The sequence below is a fragment of the Moschus berezovskii genome, chromosome 19 (genome assembly GCF_049115385.1).
Source record: "Moschus berezovskii isolate FMDL1 chromosome 19, NW_MosBer_1.0, whole genome shotgun sequence".
Classification (NCBI taxonomy): domain Eukaryota; kingdom Metazoa; phylum Chordata; class Mammalia; order Artiodactyla; family Moschidae; genus Moschus; species Moschus berezovskii.
Window position 1 is genome coordinate 71,763,597 of NC_142478.1, and position 21,317 is coordinate 71,784,913.

Consider the following 21,317-nt stretch of genomic DNA (forward strand, 5'->3'; position numbering starts at 1 on the left):
CACAGAGCTTCAGGAAAGCCCTGCCTCTTGGTTAAGTGGCATATGGACAAATCAGAGGGCACCAAGAACATGAGAGATGCCCGGCCACAGGTTCTGGGAAGGGAAGTCACCACGGTACCGACTGGGACCACGGACTGCGCACTCCCTGCGCCCAGGCCAGGCATCTGAAGTCCTGTCCTTGTAAACACAGTGACAGGTACACAACCTCCCGTCTTCCAGGACACGGAGACTCAGGGAGGGGCAGGCCCAGACCTGGGTAAGCGGCACTGCTGAGACCCATAGCTTGAGCTGCCTGACCTTAACCTTTGCTCTGCCCACGGTGGTCTCAGACCCACCCAGGACGCAGCAGGGGATGACGTGGGGATGCCAAGGCCATCATGGTGCCTCAGCCCTCCAGGTTCTCTGGGAGTTCGACCTCTGCTGACTGTGACCTTGGGTGAGACATTCACCCTCTCTGAGCTCAGGTATCATTACCTACTTTGGTGGTTTAGTCACTACGTCGTGTCTGACTCTTGTGACCCCATGGACTGCAGCCTGCCAGGCTCCTCTGTGCATGGAATTCTCCAGGCAAGAATACTGGAGTGGGTTGCCATTTCCTTTTCTACTAAACAGGGCTTAATGGCATTGATCTCACTGGGCTGTGAAGGGGCTCAAGAGAAACAAAGACTCCTAAAGTTCTCGACACAAGGCCTGGTACCAGGAGTTGTCCACACACAGTAAGTTCACTGTGAGCGATGATCAGGAGCACTCCTGGGGGCCTGCAGGGTTCCCTGAGGGTAAGGAGCAGAGTGCCCACCTCCCTAGTCTGACAGATGGCCGGAAAACACTGGCACACAGGCTCTCCTTGAGGAAGCAGCCCCTTCAGTCAACTTCTTAGAGGCTCAGTTTGCTCATCACCAGAGCCACTCAGGAAGAAGGATCATCAGGAGAGGCTGCCTGCATTCCCCAGAGAGCCCTGGCCTAGCTGGCCGGGTCCAAGGAGACCTTCCCCACTGACCCCCAGTGCAGGGGACCCTGGGTGAGGCGCTGGGAGCAGACACAACTCCCAGAGGCCCTGCCCACTCCCTGCCTGCCTTCTTCGAGACACGCCCTGAGAATGGAGCCGCTCAGGTCTGAAGATTTTGTCAATGAAACACCCCTCTGGGCGGTGGGGAAAGGTAAAACTAAAGGGAGGTGTCTTACCCCTCCAACTCCCCACCACTGACCTCGGACTTTGGTGCCCACAAAGAGAGGTCATGGTGAGGAAAATCACTGCCTCAGAGAGAGCTGGCCCGAGCTGCAGTTGTGAGGAAGACCCTCCACCAGAAAGCAGGGCCGGGCCTGCAGGCCCCAGCACGGGCCCTTGGCAGGCCAGCTTCGGGGGCTCACCTGTTGCGGTTGAACTGGATTGCGAAGTCGGTCATGACCTGCAGGGCCTTGTTAGTCAGCTGCAGGTCCATGGAGATGGAGCCCGCCTGGCGGGTGAAGGTGCCCGAGATCTCCAACCCTTTGGCCTTCATGGCCGGCAGCCAGACCTGCAGGGAAGACGATGGGGAGGGGGCTGCCACGGCCCCCACGCCACAGCCCACCTGAGGGTCCTTCCCCTGCCCCCTTCTCTCACACCTGAAGAGGCCTCTCAGATGGACCACACCTGCCTGGACTGCCAGGGGATGACCACATGAGCCTCGGGATGAGAGCAAGGACCCTGCACGGCCTGCCCGGGGCCCCCACCTTGGGTTGGCCGCCTGCTGGAGCAGCATGGGACAGGGAGGCCTTGGTGTGCCCGAAACCTGACCTGAGTCTCTGGAGGCCAAAGCAAGAACGCTCAGAGTAGGGCTGAGGAAGGTGGAGAGACAAACAGGCCCCACCAGCCTCCAAATGAGCCCAGGAGACTGAGAGCCCACAGGTGCCCGGGGCCTGGCCAGAGCCAGAGGACCCCGGGAAGTCACGGCCTGTCCTTCTCGCAGGCGGCAGGGCTGGCCTTTAACTGCACCAACAGGCCTGAGCAGCGACAGGACCCAGGAGGACCTCTCACCTGGCAGCCTTCCCTGCCTGCTTGGCTGCCCCTGTCCTCGGACGCTCAGCTCCAGAGCCACCTCCTCTGGGAAACCCTTCCCCAGGGTCCTTGTTGGGCTCTGCAGCAAAGACGTTCTTGCAGATAAACCATCTCCTCTGTGCCCGGACAGCGCTTTGCGGGGGAGGGCTCTGCTTTTCTGTCTTGCATCCTTGGCTCGGAGCTTGGTGTGAGATTGGTATTCGGGGAACATTTGCTGAGTGAACGGCATGGATCAAAGCCCTGCCCAGAAGGGACACCCACGGATGCTATCCTGTGGATGCGCAGATGCCTCTCTGGCTGCCATTCTTACCGGGACACCCAGGCCCTGCCCAAGGTCAGCCTCCCCGAGGCCCTATGTCAGTGGACATGGCCACGGTTACCCAGCCCAGGTCCCGTCAAGGCCACCTCCTCCCCCGACACCACGTACTCCACTCTCCACAGGCACCACCCACGGCTAAGCCACCGACAGAGCCCCCAGGTAAGATGGCAGCCACCCGGGTAGCTGCCCAAGTCTTTTTTCTTTTTTAATTAATTTACTTTTTAAATTGAAGGATAATTTCTTTACAGAATTTTGTTTTCTGTTCAACATCAACATGAATTGGCCATAGGTGTACATATGTCTGCCCAAGTCTTCTATCCCGTTTCCAGAGCAGCCAAAGCCATCTTTAGGAAGGCAAATCTCGTCACGGCACCCTGGAAGCCCCTCAGTTGTGCAATGCTTCCACTGCCCACAGCCTCCCCAGCTGGGTGCCCTCCCTGGGTCAGTGTGCATGGCTCCTCAGGCCACACACACACACACACACACACACTGTCTCCTCTGCTTGGACAGCACTCCCCACCCCCACCCCATCCTACTTGCTAACCTGCTCATCATTTGCTCCGCCAGGAAAATCTGTGGGCAGAGTCTCGGGGTTTAGTTGTGAGCTGTGACTGGGAGCACAGACAGCACTCAGGGCCCCAGGGTGACTGCCCTGCCCCACCCCTCCACCAGGCTTCCTTCCCAGGTCCTTGAGAAGTGGCACTATCACCGTCCTGACTGTTAGGGGTGGGATATCGTGTCTCCTGGTCGCTACAGGTTCATGAAGTCTAGAACTGTCAGCTCCTGCTGACAGTTACAATATTTGTAACAGGCTACAACATTTGAGGAACTTCAAGTTCTTGTACATATGACAGCCTCACCCTCCTTGACCAGGAGGGGCTGGGACTGCAGGCAGGACAAACAATTTGAGTTGGTCACAGTGCTGTGAGAAAAAGGTAGCCTACACAGTCACTACTTCTGGAGGGAGAGCACACCCACATCCCTGTGACTAAGGTGGCAGGGGAAAGTCCTGCCCATGTTGAAAAGGACTCCTCCTCCAGGCAGCCTTCCCTGGTTACTCCTATCCTGGTGATCCCTTCACCTCTCCTTCCAGCTGATACACTCACCTGGTCCTCCACTAAGACAAAACAGTGCTAATACAAATTAAAACGAATCCACGTGCAGAAAGCAAGCTGATTCTGACAACCATGGCACTGAAGTAGGTACACGGAGGTTCTCAAACACTTTAGGATCACCTAAGGGTCGCGGGCAGGGGCTTTGGTGCCACAACCCTATATTCACTTCCAGACTCTTGTCACTCATCAGTTATAGGACCTTAAAGCACTCAGATTTCTCAACTAGAAAAAGGGAATACCAGCGCCACATGGCTGCTGGGAGGACTCTGTGGGCTGGGGGCCATGCCATGTTCGTGCACCCCTGCACAGAAGTAGGAGGCCGCTGGTGCTAGACTTGCTGCCTACTGGGGGCCCCTGAGGCCCAGATCCTGCAAAAAGGCATGGCTGGGGGCTCTGGCCACTGCCACTGTAGTTTGGCAGGCATACCCAGGGAGGCTGGGGCAGGGCAGGTGCTGGCTGGCAGCTCCCCTCATCAAAAGGGACATGTCCCTGGGCCCCTGAAGCCCTGTTGGGTCCTGCTTTGGGGAGGGGACCTTGGAAGAGAGAGGGGTGCTGGCTGCGAGTTGTGAGGCTCAGGCCACATCTGTCCCCTCTGGCAGCTTCCTTGAGGCAAAGGGCCCAGCCCACACCACACTGTCCTCGCCCAGCCCACACCACACTGTCCTCAGCTCTCCTTCCCTCGCCCGCCCTCGCCACTGCCAGCCGGAACCCTTCTCTCCGCTGTCCCCATGTCCTGCTAGGCCTCCTTCCAGCCCAGCTCGTCTCCACCTCTACAAAGCCCTCCTGTCTGGCCACCATCAGCAGTCGACAACTCCTCACAGGCACCTGACTTCTGCTCTAGAGCTTATGTTTGGCCTCCACAAAGTGGCCAAAGCGATCGCTCTTTAAGCTTCGTTTCTTAAAACCCACTGTGCCAGGATGGAGAGCAAAGCCTCAGAGCTGGGGCCGTGACCTCGCCAGCTCCCTGCCTCCTCAGCGCTAGTCCAGCCAGGAGTCTGGAGTGGGGTGGGACTACCTGGGTGGCACAGGGGGCATCTGGGGCACCTCCAGGCTGATAATGGGGAGAGGTTTAGCTGATTGGGGTCAGGGATGCAGCCGTGGGGATGGCAGGCTTCACCATGAGCCACTGTCCTGCAGACCTTGAGTGTTTTCTGCAGGGTTTCAGCATGCCTTGAAATTCCCAGGAACTTAATGATGGTGAAATCAACGGAAGCCTGTTCTTTGTTTCATCTGGAACTTTACTGGGCATCAGTTGCCGTATCAGAAATGAGAGGCACCTCCAGCCCATCACTCATGGCACCTGAGCTGTGGTGCCACAGTGACTTTGCACTGCTGCCAACCCCTGGCAACACCATGAGATGTGCCAGGGCGGGCATGCCCAAGCCTTCACCACACTGAAATGAAGCATCCTGTTCTCTTAAGTCTCCTTATGTAAGCATCTTACTGTTTCAGAAATTTTATGAGTAGGTAGATCTCATTCATCAGAAAAGGAGGGGGCGCTCGAAGTGCCTGTCATCAATCTGGGGCACTGGGTGAGCCGCACAGAGAACCACTGACCAGTCACTAGACGGGGCTTCTGCCACTCTCTGGGAGGCAAGCACTCCCCCTCAGCTCCCCATTTTCGCCTCGCCAATTCTGACTTGATCGGAGGACTGAGCTCCAGCAACACCCCCTCTGGGAAGCCTTCCCCAGGCTCCACGCCAGACTCAGCACCCCTTCCTTGTGCTCCCGCTGCTCTCTGCATCGCTTGGTCAGCTGCTGCTCCGGGCAACCCAGCTGGCCTGAGCCAACCCCACCCAGCCAGCCACTGAAGGAGCCCACACGTCCGCCTCCCGCTTCCCATGGAGCCACGGCACTTACTGCTTTGGGAGCCACATAGGATCCTGACAAGGTGCCCACGCCACTGGTCAGGTCAAAAAGGTCACTCAGGCCACTGCCCATGGGTGCTCCTAGGTTGGCTGGTACTGCTGCTGCTGGGGGTGCCACGAAGTTGGGGGCTCCAATCTAGAGGGAGGGGAAAGGGGTCAGAGGCAGGCACGCCAGGGGAAGTAAGGCCACCTGGCCCTTTAGAAGACAGGGGCAGGCAAGAGGGCACCCTGCAGGGCTGCCTCCAGGTCAACTCTAAGTTGCAGAAACAAGAGAGAGTGAGGTGGGTGGAGAGGAGAGGTCGAGCCCTCCCGTGCCCTCCAAGCCCTGAGGGAGAGAGTTGGGCACGCTCACAAGCTGACGGCCCACGGATGAAAGGGGTACTCAACACAGTGCTATGAGGGGGCTGTGCTCATCCCTGACCCCGAGATGTCAGAGAGGGCTTGTGGGGGCCTCCGGATGACAAGGCAACTTCATCGGAGGGTGGTGAGGGTGGGCAGACGGCCCTGACACCCCCCACCCTGGGACGCCGGGCGGGTGATCGAGGAGCAGCAGGACGAAGGCTTGATGGCACAGGGTTGAACCATACCCCTTCTGGCTCATCCCCCATCTCCCAGCAGAAGCAGGCAGGGTGAAGAGAACAGGCAGCCACATGCAGAGGGAAAGCCAAGAAGACACAGAGAGACAAGACAGGGAGGAGAGAGGCAGAAGATTAGTCACGGCTGTCCCACCTGACCCCATGAGGCCTGTGCGAGGCTGCAGCAGCCTAGGAGAGGCCCGGGTCTCTATGATGGGCAGCGCCCCTGCATCCCCAGCCCCACGCGACCACCCTCGTCCTTCTGACCCTTCCCTGTGCTGTGGCCTTGGGGACCTGAGCCAGGCATGGCCAAGTGACAAGTGCCCAGGTGCCACCTCCACCTGGCTCTCCGGCTGCCTGAAGAATCCCAAGGAGACAGCAGGCCGTCTGACCACCGCCTTCACAGGGGAGGGGCTGTCCCGCCCTCTCGTGGGCTTCTCTCGGGCCTGCTGGGCAGCTACCCCCAATCGGTGCCACGTGTGGAGGAGTGGGTGCAGGGGTGGCTCCCTCAGCCTTACAGGGCCAAGGTGCCCACAGGGCCAGACTCAGAGGATAAGGGAGAACAGCCCCCAGGACTCTTGGGGTTCAGTAGCTTGGCAAGGGGCTAAATCCCGTGTCTGCCACTTGGCAGCTGTGTGCACTAGGCAGGACGGCCACCTGACCTCTTTACGCCTCAGCTTCTCACCAATACAGGAAATACATGATCCCTGGGTGGCGTCTGGCAGAGAAAGTGTTCCTGATCCCTCCCTGAAGACCAACCTCGACCTCGTCCAGGGCCCCAGGACGTACCAGGCTGTCGAGGCCACCGCCAAGCAGGTCCACAGCGCCCATCTGCACCGCGGAGGTGGCCAAGGGCGGGCCACTGACCGGAGGCCCGAGGTCCAGGTTGAGGAGGTCACCCAGCAGGTCGCCCTGCGTGGGGATGACGTCCAGCTGCTCTCCGGGGGGCGCTCCAGCGGGGGCTGTGTCCGGGCTCTCTGTGCTCTCACTCCTGCCGGGACGTGGGGAGAGGCTCAGCAGGGCGGGGAGTGGTGCCATCTCGGGGAGGCCAGACCCCATCTCTGGGATCCGCCCCCAGGAGAGGCACCGGGCCTCCTCACTGTTCTGAGAGCCTGTCTACACCCACTTCCTCCCCTTCCCATGCCTGATCCATCTTGTTCTGGGCTGAGGGGAGGGAGGGCCATCTGTATCCCCAGCTCAGTCCACTTTAAAGTCCCGGGAGGACAGGACACCCAGACCAGAAAGCCGTGGGAGCCGCGGGGGAGGACCTGAGGAGAATGGGGCTCTGGAGGTGAGCAGAATTGGGTCTGAGCCCAGCTCTGCTGCCTGCACCCTTCCCCAGGCTCTCAAACACTCTCTGCCTCTGGTCCCTGTCTCTCCAGGGAGGACGCATCTCAGAGCTGTTGTCACCGAGTCCACACCTGGTGGGCAGTGAGCATTCACTAGGGTCGCGAGAATCATAATTCTGCTCAGACTCAGGTGTGAGTGCTGTGCTACTGAACCAGGGAGGTGGGCCAGCGACTGGCCCCCGGACTCACGAGGCAGTACGGGGCGGCAGGCTCTTGTGCACAACGCCCCGGCCCCCCTCCACGAAGGCACTGGGCGGCTTGTGGTAGACGGAGGCCAGAGTGCCGATGTAGCAGATGAGCTCGTCCAGCAGCGTGGGCTCGATGAGGTCTGTCTCCTCGGAGATGAGCGGCTTCTCGGCCAGCACCACCTCCTTGGCAGCCACGGGGTCCGTGGAGAGCAGGCGCCAGTAGATGTAGCCGCGGTCCCGCAGGTCCGGGTTGTCTGAGTCCTGGGAGGTGACGAGACGGGCGTGAAAAGCTGCGCACGTGAGTGATGGGGATGGGGAGCCCACAATGTGGGGTCACAGGGTCACTAACGTGACTGCCTGAGTGCTGGTGGGAGCCTGCCCCTTTAGGCGCAGAGCAGACACAGCCCAGCCGCCTGGTTTCCCCTCAGGCCAGCTGGCCCCAGCCTCCGCTCCCTGCCCCTTACACAGTCTGCCCTCCTGGTTCTCAGGGACTGCTCTCTCCTCTCGGTTTACAGGCTGGCTCAGCATCGCCCCCACCCCCGCCCGCCCTATCTGACAGACTGAGCTCCCTGAGCTGGGGATTAGGGGCAGGACTCCCGGTCTGGCTCCCTGGGTGGACCAAGGGCTGCGCTGGGCACTGCAGGAAGGCCCCACCCACCTGCGTGGCCAAGCTGAGGACCTGCTGCACCAGCTCCTGGGTCTCTGTTGGCTTCTTCAGAAAGAGCTTCACGATAGCCGTCAGCAGCTGCAGCTGCACCTGAGGACGGAAAGGAGGCGAGCTGGGAGGGTGAGCTCTGGCTGGGGACCTCAGGGGACCAGAGGAGGACCTCAGAGACCGAAAGGCCGTTCAAAGGTCGAGAGCGGCTCTCCTGGGTCTGGGCTGGCCACGCAAACAGGCCAGGCCAGCAGCGGAGTGGCCGTGCTGAGTAGTCTGGACCTTGGCCCAAATGATCAGGAGAAGCTGGCTGCAGAGCTGTGCAGTGCCCCAGGCTGGCTGGGGACTGCTGCCCAGCACTAGGGCCCCAGAAACCCATCAGGGCTCCAGGTCCAAGACCTTCAGGAGCTCAGCTCATGGGGGCAACACGTGTGCTTGGTGTGCTTACCAGAGACCACCCACCAACAAGTAGACCGAGTGCCAGGGATGCCGAGCAGATGCAGGCAACTGGGCCCGCGGAGTCTTCCTCCCGAGGTGGAACCCCGCCCGGCCCACAGCAGCCCCACCTCCCACCCGCCCTGTCTGCACCTGAGCATGCCTCCTGCGCCCCCTCCCCACTTCTGCAGCTCCAGACCCCCTCACTGGTGCCACCCCACAGTCCTGGCAATGCTGTGCAGCCACCTGGCCGCCCTGCGGACAGCCCCTGAGGGCGGGATTCGAGTCTGCCCCTGCCACGTCCCTGGCTCTTGTTCACGCCAGAACCTGGCAAAAACAGGCACTGAAGGAAGCTTGCCAGAAAAAAACCAACACTTGCTAACTGCAAACACACCTCTGGGAGAACAGTTCTCCGCACGCAGCCCTCCCTAGCCCCGTCTCATTTTGTCAGCCCTGGCACAGGAAGACAACCAGAAGCTCCCCAGATGGTGCCAGGGACGGGCCTGCGGCAGAAGGGCGGTGGCGGGACTGGCAGCAGCTTCTGGGCCCGCCCGAAGGATGGCGCTTATGAAAACAAGCGGCAGAGCTGCCTGCTGTGCAGGGTGGGCTAATGCTGGGAGGAGTCCCTCCAGAGTCCCTGCGATCTGGGGACACAGCGGCCAACGGCGGAGGAGCAGGCTGGCTGTCTCCAAGGCAGAGGCGGCTGGGGACTAGCTTCCAGACCTGGCTCAAGTCCCTGGCTGGGTAGCCGGGAGAAGGCACTCGCCCTCAGCTGATGGGGGAGAGGCGCGACCTACTTCAGGGGTTCTGGAAGCCCTGAAGACACAGGCCATGGCAGCTGACTTGGAGCCAGAGCGAGACAGCACTTCCTCTGAATGCTGACTTCATCACTTCCCAGCTGGTGACCCTCACAAGTCATTTAACTGCTGAGTCTGCTTCCTCCTCTATAAAGTGGATGCAATGCCTCACAGGGTGGACGGGAAGTCAATGAGACAACAAATGGAAAGAACCGTGTCCTCTGCCCAAGGCACGACAGCGGTCAAGGCTGTTGTCAACACCACCACAACCACCACACAGGGACTCTTCACCAAGTTCTCCAGAGCCCTGGGCTACTGGCTGCTGGCACTCATTCACCCCTGTCCGTCTGCTGTGCTGCCTGGACCAAGGCTGAGTCAGCTCCCTGCCTAGCTCCCCCTCGCCCGCCAACACAGACTGAAGCCCGAGTCAGCCTGCGGCTCAGGGCTTGTTGTTCAGCTGCTAAGTCATGTCTGACTCTCTGAGGCCCCATGGACTGCAGCACACCAGGCTCCTCTGTTCTTCACTATCTCCCGGAGTTTGCTCAAATTACTATCCATTGAGTCAGTGATGCTATCTAACCATCTCATCCTCTGTTGTCCCCTTCTTTTGCCCTCAATCTTTCCCAGCATTAGGGTCCTTTCCAATGAGTCGACTCAGTATCAGGTAGCCAAGGTATTGGAGCTTCAGCATCAGTCTTTCCAATGAATATTCAGGGCTGATTTCCTTTAGGATTGACTAGTTTGATCTCCTTGCTGTCCAAGGGACTCTCAAGAGTCTCCAATACCACGATTCAAAAGCATCAATTCCTTGGTGTTTAGTGTTCTTGATGGTCCAACTCTCACATCGGTATGTGACTGCTGGAAAAACCATCGCTTTGACTATACGGACCTTTGTTGGCAAAGTAATATCTCTGCTTTTTAATATGTTGTCTAGGTTTGTCATAGCTTTTCTTCCAAGGAGCAAGTGTCTTTGAATTTCATGGCTATCGTCACCATCTGCAGTGATCTGGGAGCCCAAGAAAATAAAATCTGTCACTGCTTCTACTTTTTCCCCTTCTATCTGCCATGAAGTGATGGGACCGGATGCCGTGACCTTAGTTTTTTGAACATTGAGTGTCAAGCGAGCATTTTTACTCTCCTTTTTCACCCTCATTAAGAGGCTCTTTAGCTCCTCTTCACTTTCTGCCATTAGGGTGGTGTCATCTGCATATGTGAGGTTGTTGATTATTTCTCCTGGCGGTCTTGATTCCAGCTTGTGACTCATCTAGACAGCATTCCGCATGCTGTGCTCTGCGTATAAGTTGAATAAGCAGGGTGACGGTACACAGCCTTGTCACACTCCTTTCCCAATTTTGAACCAGTCAGTTGTTCCACATTAAGTTCTAACTGGTGCTTCTCGACTCGCATACAGGTTCCTCAGGAGACAGCTAAGAGGGTCTGGTATTTCCGTCTCTTTAAGAATTTTCCACAGTTCACTGGGTTCCACACAAAGACTTTAGTGTAGTCAATGAAGCAGAATTAGATGTTTTTCTGGAAGTCCCTTGTTTTCTCCATGATCCAACTCAGCCCCTCCCCTGCCCACGACTGGAGAGGCTTAGGAGCCAGGACGAGGGGGCTCAAAAAAGCAATCTAAAGTAAGTTCCCAAATCGTAAAGCACTAAGTATTCTTATAAAAGCTCTGAACTTGCCTCCCATGAGGCAAAGGAAGCGGGCAGTTTACACACACCAAGTCTGAGGACGCCCTAGGCTCCAGGAGACAAGGAGAGGGCCTCCTGCCCCTACGATGGGAGCGTAAACCAGAACCATCTCTGTGCCAGGGCAGTCTGGACACAGCAATCCAGACTGGCAACGCACAGGCCCTCCTACCAGCACCACGCTCCTAAGAACCCATCCTCTGGCTGCACCTGCAGAAGAGCTTCCCACAGCTCACTCCCAGCAGAGCTGTTTAAAAGAGCAGAAGGCTGGACACCTAAATACCAGTCAGGGACCCTGCTTAAACAGCGTCCTTCTGCATGAAGCTAGGAGGCTGTAAAAAGCTCTCACAATGCCATGGCTTTCAGACATATTTTTAAAGGAAAAATACAACCTGCTGATCAGTTTGAATTTGCATGGTTTGCTATAAGTAATATTTAAAAATAAGTGAGAAGGAAACATATAAACAGGTGGTCCTCATGATTCGCACAGGACACACCTGCAAATCTGCCTGCTTGCTAACATTTACTCATAACCCAGAGCCCATGCTTATGGCACCTTCACGGTCATTCACAGACGTGCAGAGCAGTGAACGTGTGCGTCGCCTGACACACAAGCTCCTGGCTGAGGTCAACTGAGGTGGTGCTCAGTTCTCATCGTAAACGTGACACGTTGTTCACAGCTTGGGGCCTTTTATTGGTGATTTTGCTGTTTACAAGGGGCCCACCCCACCCCAATATAGAGCTGGGGCTCCAAAGGGCAGGAAGGCTGAGATATACCTTTGGAGAAAATACATGTGTCAGATGAGCCTTGTTAAGGTGTGAGTTACAGCTGTTGGCCATGAGTTCAATGCTAATGAATCAACGGAATGTATTAAGCAAGGTGTCTTTAAACAGAAAGACACATAAAACGACGTTTATCTTGACCAGTAGATAAACATGCGGTGACTGAAGGTGTGTAGAAACACGACTCTCTATTTCTCCTGGGAGCAAGGGTTTACCTTACTAAATTAGAATTTGACTTTATGAAATGTTAAGTATCACAAGTGATGAAAATTGACTATTTTTTGTCTCTGTAGAGGAACTGGCTGATGTGTTCCTAAATCGTTCTCTCTAGAAGCAAACCCACCAACCCTCCCCCCAGAAACCAATAAGTAACATGGTGCTTTCTGGGAAGAGAACTCAAGGCCAGGAGAGTGGCAGGAAATAGAATTTTCACTATATATCCTTTTGTGTCTTTTAGTTTTTGAACTAAGTCAATGTAGTACCTATCCAACTATAAATACAAAATTAAAACAAAGTCATGACTTCCCTGGTGGTAGAGTGGATAAGAATCCACCTGCCGACGCAGGAGACACAGGTTTGATCCCTGCTTCAGGAAGGTCCCATGGGCCCCGGGGCAACCAAGCCTATGCGCTACAACTACTGGGCCTGTGTGCCTGAAGCCCGTGCCCCACAGCAAGAGAAGCCACGCAGTGGCAGTGGGGAGCCCGCGCACCGCAGCTAGAGCGGCCCCCGACCACTGCACTAGGGCAACCCGCATGCAGCCATGAAGGTCCAGCAGAGCCAAAAATAAATTAATTAAAAATAACCACAAAACCAGAAACGTCTGCAGCCTTCAGAGTCCTTGCCACAGACTGTCCTCAGGAGCACCCCTTAGGCACCACGGCAAGGGACGAAAGGGACCACGCCTGTCGCCCATTCACCTCTCACATGAACGTCTGCACGGTGAGGGTGGCATCAGGAGGGGCAGGGCCCTGAGGCCTACAGCTGCGCCTCACCTGGGTGCTCTCGTCGTGGAAGCCCTCCAGGAAGCTCTCCAGCAGCTCATCCGCGTTGTCTATCCGCTCGGCGTACTCGCCCACAATCCAGATCATGGCAGCTCGCGCCTCGGGCTCGTCCAGGGAGTCCAGGTTCTCACACAGCGTGGCGATCACGCTCTCATACCTGGAGACCAGGGCATGGCCAGCATGTGAGTGCCGAGGGCGCCCGGGCTGCCCGTGAGGGGCAAGAGACACGGGCAGCTACTCTACGAGAGCCCGAGAGGCTGGTAGGGAACAGGATTCAAGCTTTACCCTTTCCATTGGGGCACAGAGCAGCAGGGAAATAAGGAAGAGGAAGCACTCCCCATGCTCCTCCTCCCTCCATCCCTGCTCCCCAGAACTACAGCGTCCTCACAGGCAGGGAGTGGTGACCACGCACTTGTTGGGGTACTTGCGGAAGATGTCCTTGATGACCACGATGGCTTCCTGCACCACGTAGTTGACTTTGGTTTGGATGAGATCGAGCAGCGTGCTCACGCAGCGCTCGGCGGATTGCTGTGTGGGAAGAGAGCGTGGGCCAGGCCTCGCGACCACTTACAGCAGAACCTCTGCCCCCCCACCTCGGTCAAGGGCCCAGTCACAACCTTCCCACGGCAGGAAAGCAGGTGAGAGGATGTGTGCGGAATGGTGGCTGGGGAATGGCAGGGGCACTGGGAGAAAGAACTAGGCTGAGGGGAGGCCGGCAGAGCTTCTGAGAGCGGTGCAGGCGGCGGCTCTAAAGCTCTCCCAGGCCAAGCCCTAAGGGCAGGGCTTCACTTCTGCTTGTTGCACAGAACAGGCTCCAGTGACCAAAAGTACTTAGGAAGCCTCTGCTGGGACCAGACCTCCCCACACCCCCTAACTCCAACACACTGCGTCAGACTGGGGGAGCGAATCCCCACTGCCATCATAAGCGTGTGTCAGGGGTAAACAGCTTGAGAGGCTGGGCTCAAAGGACCCCCTGGCCTCCAGGGACCCATTTAAGGAGAGTCGGGTCAGTGGCCCAAAAACATCTCCAGAGGCAGAGAACATGAGGGATGGAAGGGCCAGAACACAGGAGTCTAAAAGAGGGCACACAGACGGTTGAATCATGAAACTTGCCAAAACATTCAGCAGGCAGAGCCACCTGCCCCAAAGTCCATGAAGTGAAAGCTAAGTCTCCCACCATTAGCTTGCTCTGCCCCACCGTCTGCGTTAATGCTGCAGGAGATTCCATGATGATGATGGGCTGATTTCACCTGCAGCAACTCAGAGGCCCAAGGGTGATTACAGATGAGGAGGAACCAAATCTGTACCACGGGGGCCTGTGGGGCTCCAGCTGTGACCCTCAGGCCCTGCCGGGTCGTAAGTAGCTGACAGATTCTGTTTGAATCAGACTAGTCTCCTGGTTTCGGACTCCTTGCCCTTCCTCCTTCTTCCCACCCAGGACAGTCTCAGAGGCTCACCTCCACCTTGATGGCACAACGGCCAATGGCTCGCACAGCCTTCCGTACAAAGTCCACGTCCACCTCGGTTGCGTACTCTTTCAGCTCCGCCAACACCTGGGGCCCAGACGGAGGAGATGGAGTCGGGGGATCTGGCAGGGTGCCCTCCCGGAACACCCCTGGGCTGGGGGTGCGCACAGACAACAAGCCTGATGGGATCCTGCCTCCCATTCAGGGTGCGAGTCCTGAGGGAGGGAGGGAGCTCTCAGGTGCCCCGAGAGGAAACCAGGAAGGATGACTTGTCAGGGCTGGACAGGCCTTGTTTCAGGTGTTTCGGGTGATCTAGCTAACGTATCCACTTTGATGGAAGGATGATAAGTGACAACAGAAAGAACAGGCTCCTTCATCACAAATATACCCAATAACACTTGTGGAGAGCTTGCTTACTAAACTAAACCCAGGGCCCAGACACCACCCCCTGCTGACCTGGGCGATATTGGCCTGGGAGGCCAGGCGGATCATGATGTCCAGCTTCTCCAGCTTCACGTAGATGGGGTCATTGTACTTCACGAAGAACACCTTCATCTCGTGCTTCAGGATCTCAGGCCTGGGGGTGGGCGAGGGTGCCCAAAGAGCAAAGAGCAGGTCAGGGGCATCTCACATCTGCTGGGGCGTTTCTGGGGTCAGACGTGGAGCCTGACATCCGTGAAGGCAGTGACTCCCACAGCTGCATGCTCCTGGGCAGGGGACCTGCGACCAAGGTTCTGACCAGCTCCTGCATGTCCAACCACATCCCAGGAAGGGAAGCAAGAAACACTTCACATTCAGGAGGTCACAGGCACCAGGCGACAGGCTTGGAAGTCCGGCCTCAGTTTCAGTTCTAGCTGGTGACCTGAGGCCCCTCTTCTCACTCATGAGACGGGACACATTCTGTCAGAAACATTACCATCGCGGGCCTGCGCTGCTAGTCCTAGAAAGGCCTGGCATCTGGGAACCTGGCTCTCGAGAGCGCATCCACTGTTCCTGAGTAGGACACGGGGTTGACCGTGCCTTAACTGACAGAGGAGGGAGCTCAGGAGGCCGGCAAGAGAACTCCTCCAGATGCAACCTGGCTTTCTCCCTACAGTCCAGCTGAACAGCCCCACCAGGCCGATAAACCACAGTCACAGGGACAATGATATGCCTTCTCCTGTGAGTCCTTCTAGTGAATCTCTGAATGTGTGTGGGGGTCCTGTGACCCGACCTGGATACCTACACGAGAGGTAGATGCAAAGCACCTGGCATGACGCATGCCTGCCTCAGAGAAGGCACCCACTGTCAGAAGCGTCATGCTCCCCCCTCAACCGGCGCCTCCTGCCTCCTTTTCCCAGTTGAGGAAACCTGAGGGGGAGTGGCCTGCCCTGGGTCACACATGTAGTGCTAATCGGGGTGGGAGCGAGAGTCACCAACCCTACCTGGCTTCTACTACCACGGCCTGTCCACAACAGAGAGAAGGAACAGGACGGTGAAGAGGGCAGAAGACACAGCGGGAAAAAGGAGGGCCCTGCGCCCCGGGTGCGGCTGGGCAGGCTGCGGTGGAGCGGGAGGGCTCCTGGTGAAGCAGGGGCCTCGGTCGTGCTGAGGTGGGGCAGCGGGGTCCTGCACTGGATGGCTGGAGAGGTGGTTTCCACCACCAGGACGCGACACTAGCTGCCCAACGCACGTGGGGCCTGGGCCTGGTGGTGCCTCAGCATCAGGCTCAGCCCTTTGGGAGGTTGGCTTGTGAAATACATCCTGCACAGGGAGCCCCTCCTGCTCATTAGGCTGCACGGGCCGCGACACCTCACTACCCCCCACTGCAACTACGACTCCCGTCTCGTCCTCTGCTTAGACACTCAGACAGCTTTCCCGAATTTACCTCCCAAATCTTTACAAACTTCCCAACTCCCCTGACGCTTCTGGGACCTGAGGCATGTGCGCAGAACCAAATTGAGGCTACAAGGACAGGGAGCCTGTGCAGTCCTCCGAGAGAGAACGTGTAGAGAGGTGCTTGTTCTGCCTGCGGATTAGCTGCTCAGGGAGCTGTTTGACCAGAGGCTGGAAGCTGCACTGCAGTCTGCCCTGCCCCACCCCCAGCACGGAGCTGCCAGGCCCCTCCCAGGATGGTTCATGGCTTGTTCGCCCCACCCACCCCGGTGCCTTCCCTTAGGAGCAGCGGCTCACTGCTGTGGTCATCCCTGCGGGGTGGAGAGAAATGGGTGCTCTGCACCCTGAGCAGCCCCGAGGCTGATGCAGAGTCCATGTGGCCCTCCAGCCTCCAGAGCATGGACTCCTTCCCCGGGAAGAACGCATGCGCACACACCACCTTACACCCTGCTTCAGGAGGGCTGTGGGGACTCAGACTAGCCACTCTCTGTGGTTAAAAGGCGCACGCTAGCCTCTACCTGCCCAGTCTAAGCCAAGGCTTCCAGCCTCTCACTGCTGGTGTTCTGGGGGTGGGGGTGGGGGTGGTGGGGTGCTCCTGTGCATCATAGGCTGTGGAGCAGCTTCCCCGCTTCCACCCCTAAATGCCAGCAGCAGCAGCCCCCACGATGACAACCAAGAATGTCTCCAGACGCTGCCAAATGTCCCCTGTAGGACAAAGATACCAGTGGCTAAGAATCCCTGGCTTAAGCTGTTGAGATACCCTATCCAGTGACAGGTCAGTTTCCCTTTGGAGCCCCCGTTCTCAGCAGAGACCGCCCCCTCCTGACCCTGGGGCACCCAGTGCCCGCGTGCAGCAGTCCCGCTACCTTTTCTGCACAATGAGGTTGATGTTTCGCAGGGCCACGTACTGCAGCTCGGGCTCGGCCGACAGCAGCGTGACCAGGGGCGGCGCCAGCTTCTTGAGCAGCGTGCCATAGTAGTCCAGGTCCTTGGACAGCATCTCCATGAACTTCATCAGCACCTTCACGGCCGACAGCACCACGGCAGAGTTGGCGTGGGACAGCCTGGGGGTGACACGCTCACAGATGCTGTGGTCCGTTGCAAGGGGGGCGAACGGGAGAGACAAACGGGGGAAGCACCCTGTGTTTAGTGATCAAGATAACATGTCTTCCGTAGGAGGGGGATCTAGATGCCGGTCCTCTTTCCTGCAGGTCAAAGCCACTCGGAGCCTCAGTTTCCTCATCTAAAACCGGGGAGAGGACGACGCCAACTGGACACGGTCGCGGGGAGCGTGACTAAGACAATGCGTGTCCAGCACTGGGCCCAGCTCCTGGAAGTCAGCAAATACTGGAGAAGTGTCAACCCCGGCCTTCTGTCGTGAAGGCACTCAAAGTGGACAGGGCACCATGCTGGTTAGCACCAAGAGTCAGGGGCGACCTGGCTGGGTGATCTGGGGCCTCCTCCACCTCCCTGTGAACCAGCGATGACGCTGCCTCGGAGCTGACCGCGCGCGGGGGAGGCACCCAGTGGGGGTCAACGAATGGCGGCTGTCCCGCCTCAGCCTGCAGTGACCAAAGTCTCGTCAGCTGCCTGAGCAGGCCCTGGGGTCTGTTCTGTGCCCTCAGTGGACAGTGAGGTGACTGCCTGAAGCAACACCACTGCCAGCCTGGCTCTGTGTCTGAGGATGGTCTGTTTGGCGAGGTCCTGGAGAGAGGCCCACCGGAGGCCTGTGGACTGGCTTCTGGGAGCCCTGGGCCCCCCTCACCTCTGGGCCTCCCGGTCGTCTTTGGGCGTGTAGTTGGCCAGGCAGTCCAGGATGAAGATCTGGCCCCACTCGGTGCACTCGTTCAGAGCTGTGAGCAGCTTGTTGATGGACTGTGGGTTCAGGTCGAGCAGGTTGCTGCTGGGGTGAGACTCGGCGATCTCCGAGAGGGCGGCCACCGCATTCGCCACCACCTGTTGGGAGGGTTGGGGAGGCAGAGGCTGGGGCGCTGTCCACAGGCCAGGGCAGCAGGCAGCTCATGACGCTGGCCGGTCAGAGCGCAAACATCCTGAACGGGGTATGACCCGAAGGGCAGGGTCTGGAGCACCCAGACCCACTGTGGTCACCTGCTCCACTGATGTCTCTGTGAGCTGAAGCTAAGCATGCCCGCCATTAAAGAGAACCACGGCAAGAGATCTAGTCCGAGTCCCTGGCGAGAGGCTGCTAACACACAGTCACACTGCACCAGCCACAGCGGCTTACTAGGGGCTTGACAACTGTGCCTCTCAGAGCCAGAAGCTTCCCGCGGAGCCCTCGGGGTGGTGGGCACAGCTAGGGCCTGGAGCACAGAGGGGTCCAGGTGAAGCTCTGGGCCCCCAACCATTTCCTCCACGAGAGTAGCTGCTCCCACAGGGGTGCTGCTCAGTTTTCAACTCTCCCCTGACCACGCAGCGCTCCACAGCATCCCATACTGGCCACTGGGCGCCCACCTGCGATGGGCGTCTTAGAGACACAGAACGAGGTGTCTGGGGGGTGGGGGCGGGTTGTACGTTTCATTTTAAACATGGCCCCACTGTTCTCCAAACTGCTGCCGCCACCGCCATGAGGAGCCAGCTCCCCTCCCAAACGTGCACTGTGCCTGGTGCACCAGGCTACGCTACTTCCAGGGTAAGCCTCTATAGCCCTGTGAGAAGTGGGTAAGGCGGGAGCCCCTCCCGGTCAGAGCTCTCTGATGGTCTTGGTGAGAGGACAGTGATGACGACGGTGACTGGAGGGGAAGAAGGGCACAGCCACTGGGCACCAGGCTGTGCCGGGCACACCACCTTCCACACTCCCGGCAGCCACGCAGAATTAGATCCGGCTTACTGAGAAAGAAAAGAGGGCTCGGGAAGATCAGGCAGTGTGCCTAGGGCCACACAGCTCCTTAGAAAGGCTGCACAGAGCTCACTCCATAGATGGCGCCCAAACCACTACGGGCAGGAGAGCAGCTAGCCCACCCGCAGGGCTCTGTCTGCCCAGAACTGGGGCTGCCTGGTGGAGGCCCAAACTTTCCAAGCAACCTGAAGGTGGTGGAGGTGGCACAGTGGGCGGCAGAGACTCACCATGGGGTTAGAGTCAGAGATGAGGTCTTTGAGGGTGTCCAGGAAGCCCTGGTCCTCTACCAGCTGGGCGTTGATGTCGTGGAGCTTGGCCACGCACACGGCCGCTGTCTTGCGCACGTAGGGGTCCTCGTCCTTCAGGCACTTCCGGAGTGGCTCGCACAGGTACTCTGTGATCTTGTCAACACGGATGCAGCCCATGGTCCGTACCGCCAGGGCCCGGATCAGAGGATTGGGGTCCTCACAGTCCTGAGGGGAACCGGCCATTGGCCAGGGGCAGGTTGAGCAATACCAGATGGCTGCTGTGGGGTCTCCCCCCGACTGCGGGCAACAGCACCGAAACAAAGGGTTTGTGTGGGCACCTGGGATTCCCCGGTGGCTTAGGTAAAGAATCCACCTGACAGTGCAGGAGACACAAGAGATGCCAGTTCAATCCCTAGGTCAGGAAAATCCCCTGGAGAAGAAAGTGGCAACCCACTCCAGTATTCTTGCCTGGGAAACCCATGGACAGAGGAGGCTGGCGGGCTACAGTCTATGGGGTCACAGAGAATCAGACACGACTGAAGCGACCAAACACACCCACACACAGAGGCACCTCGCATCTGCCAGATACCAGACTTTGCACGGTTCCCTCTGATACTCAGAGCAGACAGGCAATGCTGTTTCCATTTCACACGTGAGGGAGCTGAGGCTCTCAGGAGGGTCACGAGCTCAGCCAGTCACAGAGCAGAGCCACAATCTGAGCTGCATCCACCCAGCACCACAACCCTCAGTTTTCCTACTGGGACACAGAACCACCATTCACCCACGTGTGGGTGCCCACAGGGCTGGGGAGCTGAGGTTTGAAAGGTGCACAGAGCTAACAATGTGAGTCCCCGCTTATCCTCCACTTGGAGGACAGAACATGCAGAAAGGAACGCAGTCCAGAGGGGCAGCGAGACGCCTTCAGACACATGCTGCATTCTGAGCCTGCAAATGACAAAGGGCCACAGGGACCCACAGGCCTGGGGCGACCTCACGGGGAATGAGTTAGCAGGCTCTATGGCATCTGATTTTCTGGAGACAGTGGGAGCCCTCCACTGGAGGGAGAGCCCCGGCGGGGAGTGGGACAGGCGGAAAGGAGCCTGCGTGTCTCCACCTGGGGCGGCAGCGCTGCATCTGGGGGCTGAACGGCGAGCAGCCCTCCCAGCCCCGCCGCACCTTCACGAAGGTGTTGACGGCCATGATGGCCATGTCAGGCTGACTCTTGGCATAGTTCATCAAGTACAGGTACACCAGCTTCTTCAGCTCCAGGTTGTCTGTCTGCATACAGTTCACCACGTCGGGGAAGAGAGCACTGGAAGGTAAAGCCGCATTAGCGTGGGGAAGCCCAAAGAAAAGAAGAGCAGGACTCTTCCGGCAGCTGACAGGGGCCAGGGAGGAGGGGCGTGCAAAGTGGGCAGGAGACGTAACAGGACTTCGCAGTAAAGGCAGGGCACAAGCTCTGCCACCCTGAGCATCTGCTGGGAGAGATGGCATTCCAAAGGGCAATTTAAAAGCCAAAAACTCCTCTGTTCTTTTCACAAGGCTCATGCATGAGCTCTGGAGTCCATCAGACTTGGCTCAAAGCCAGCTCTGCCTCGTGCTGGCTGTTATCAAACTGGGAAAATTTCCATATCCCCCGTTTCGGTTTCCTCACTTGCAAGAAAGAGAAATAATAAACCCCATTTCATAGGGCCCTTGTTACAACTGAAAGAGACAACATACTTAAGGGTGTCTAGTCCTTGACACTAAGGAGGTGCTACAGAAATGAAAGGGATCATTTTTCCTTCTCTGATACTTGACGTGGCCACTTATATCAGGCTGCTGGTTGCAGAGGGCTTAGGGGAGCAGGGCTGGGCTGGACCGTGGACAATGCAAGGCACTCACTAAGAGCCAGTTCACATGCACAGGGCACGCGCCACACGCCAGGCCTGGTGCTCAGGGCTTTTCACGTGATCTCATTTAAGGGCCCTGAGAAGCCTGTAGACTATCCCCATTTTACAGAAGACAAAGCTGAAGCTTACAAATGACAAATAACTGCCTAAGGTGCCAGGTCT

General features: G+C 57.9%; 1 protein-coding gene and 1 non-coding gene across 4 annotated transcripts in view; both read right to left on the reverse strand.

Annotated features, from left to right (window-relative positions):
* AP1B1 (adaptor related protein complex 1 subunit beta 1) overlaps positions 1-21,317 on the reverse strand; it is a 44,922-nt gene that overhangs the window by 3,881 nt on the left and 19,724 nt on the right. For 2 of the 3 annotated variants that reach the window (XM_055404547.2, XM_055404548.2), the window contains exons 4-16: positions 20,440-20,575; positions 19,243-19,488; positions 17,924-18,114; positions 17,025-17,246; positions 14,740-14,860; positions 14,275-14,370; positions 13,230-13,345; positions 12,809-12,974; positions 8,108-8,206; positions 7,451-7,710; positions 6,702-6,903; positions 5,330-5,473; positions 1,369-1,514 (exon numbers count right to left, since the gene is read on the reverse strand). In XM_055404547.2, coding sequence (XP_055260522.2) covers positions 1,369-1,514; positions 5,330-5,473; positions 6,702-6,903; positions 7,451-7,710; positions 8,108-8,206; positions 12,809-12,974; positions 13,230-13,345; positions 14,275-14,370; positions 14,740-14,860; positions 17,025-17,246; positions 17,924-18,114; positions 19,243-19,488; positions 20,440-20,575 — 2,145 coding nt within the window. Of the gene's footprint in view, positions 1-1,368; positions 1,515-1,602; positions 1,783-5,329; positions 5,474-6,701; positions 6,904-7,450; positions 7,711-8,107; positions 8,207-12,808; positions 12,975-13,229; positions 13,346-14,274; positions 14,371-14,739; positions 14,861-17,024; positions 17,247-17,923; positions 18,115-19,242; positions 19,489-20,439; positions 20,576-21,317 lie in introns of all 3 variants that reach the window. The other variant, XM_088828310.1, reaches the window with a different exon arrangement.
* LOC129542915 (small nucleolar RNA SNORD125) lies at positions 847-943 on the reverse strand. Its single transcript, XR_008683179.1, has one exon. It is a non-coding gene; the product is annotated as a small nucleolar RNA SNORD125 (small nucleolar RNA).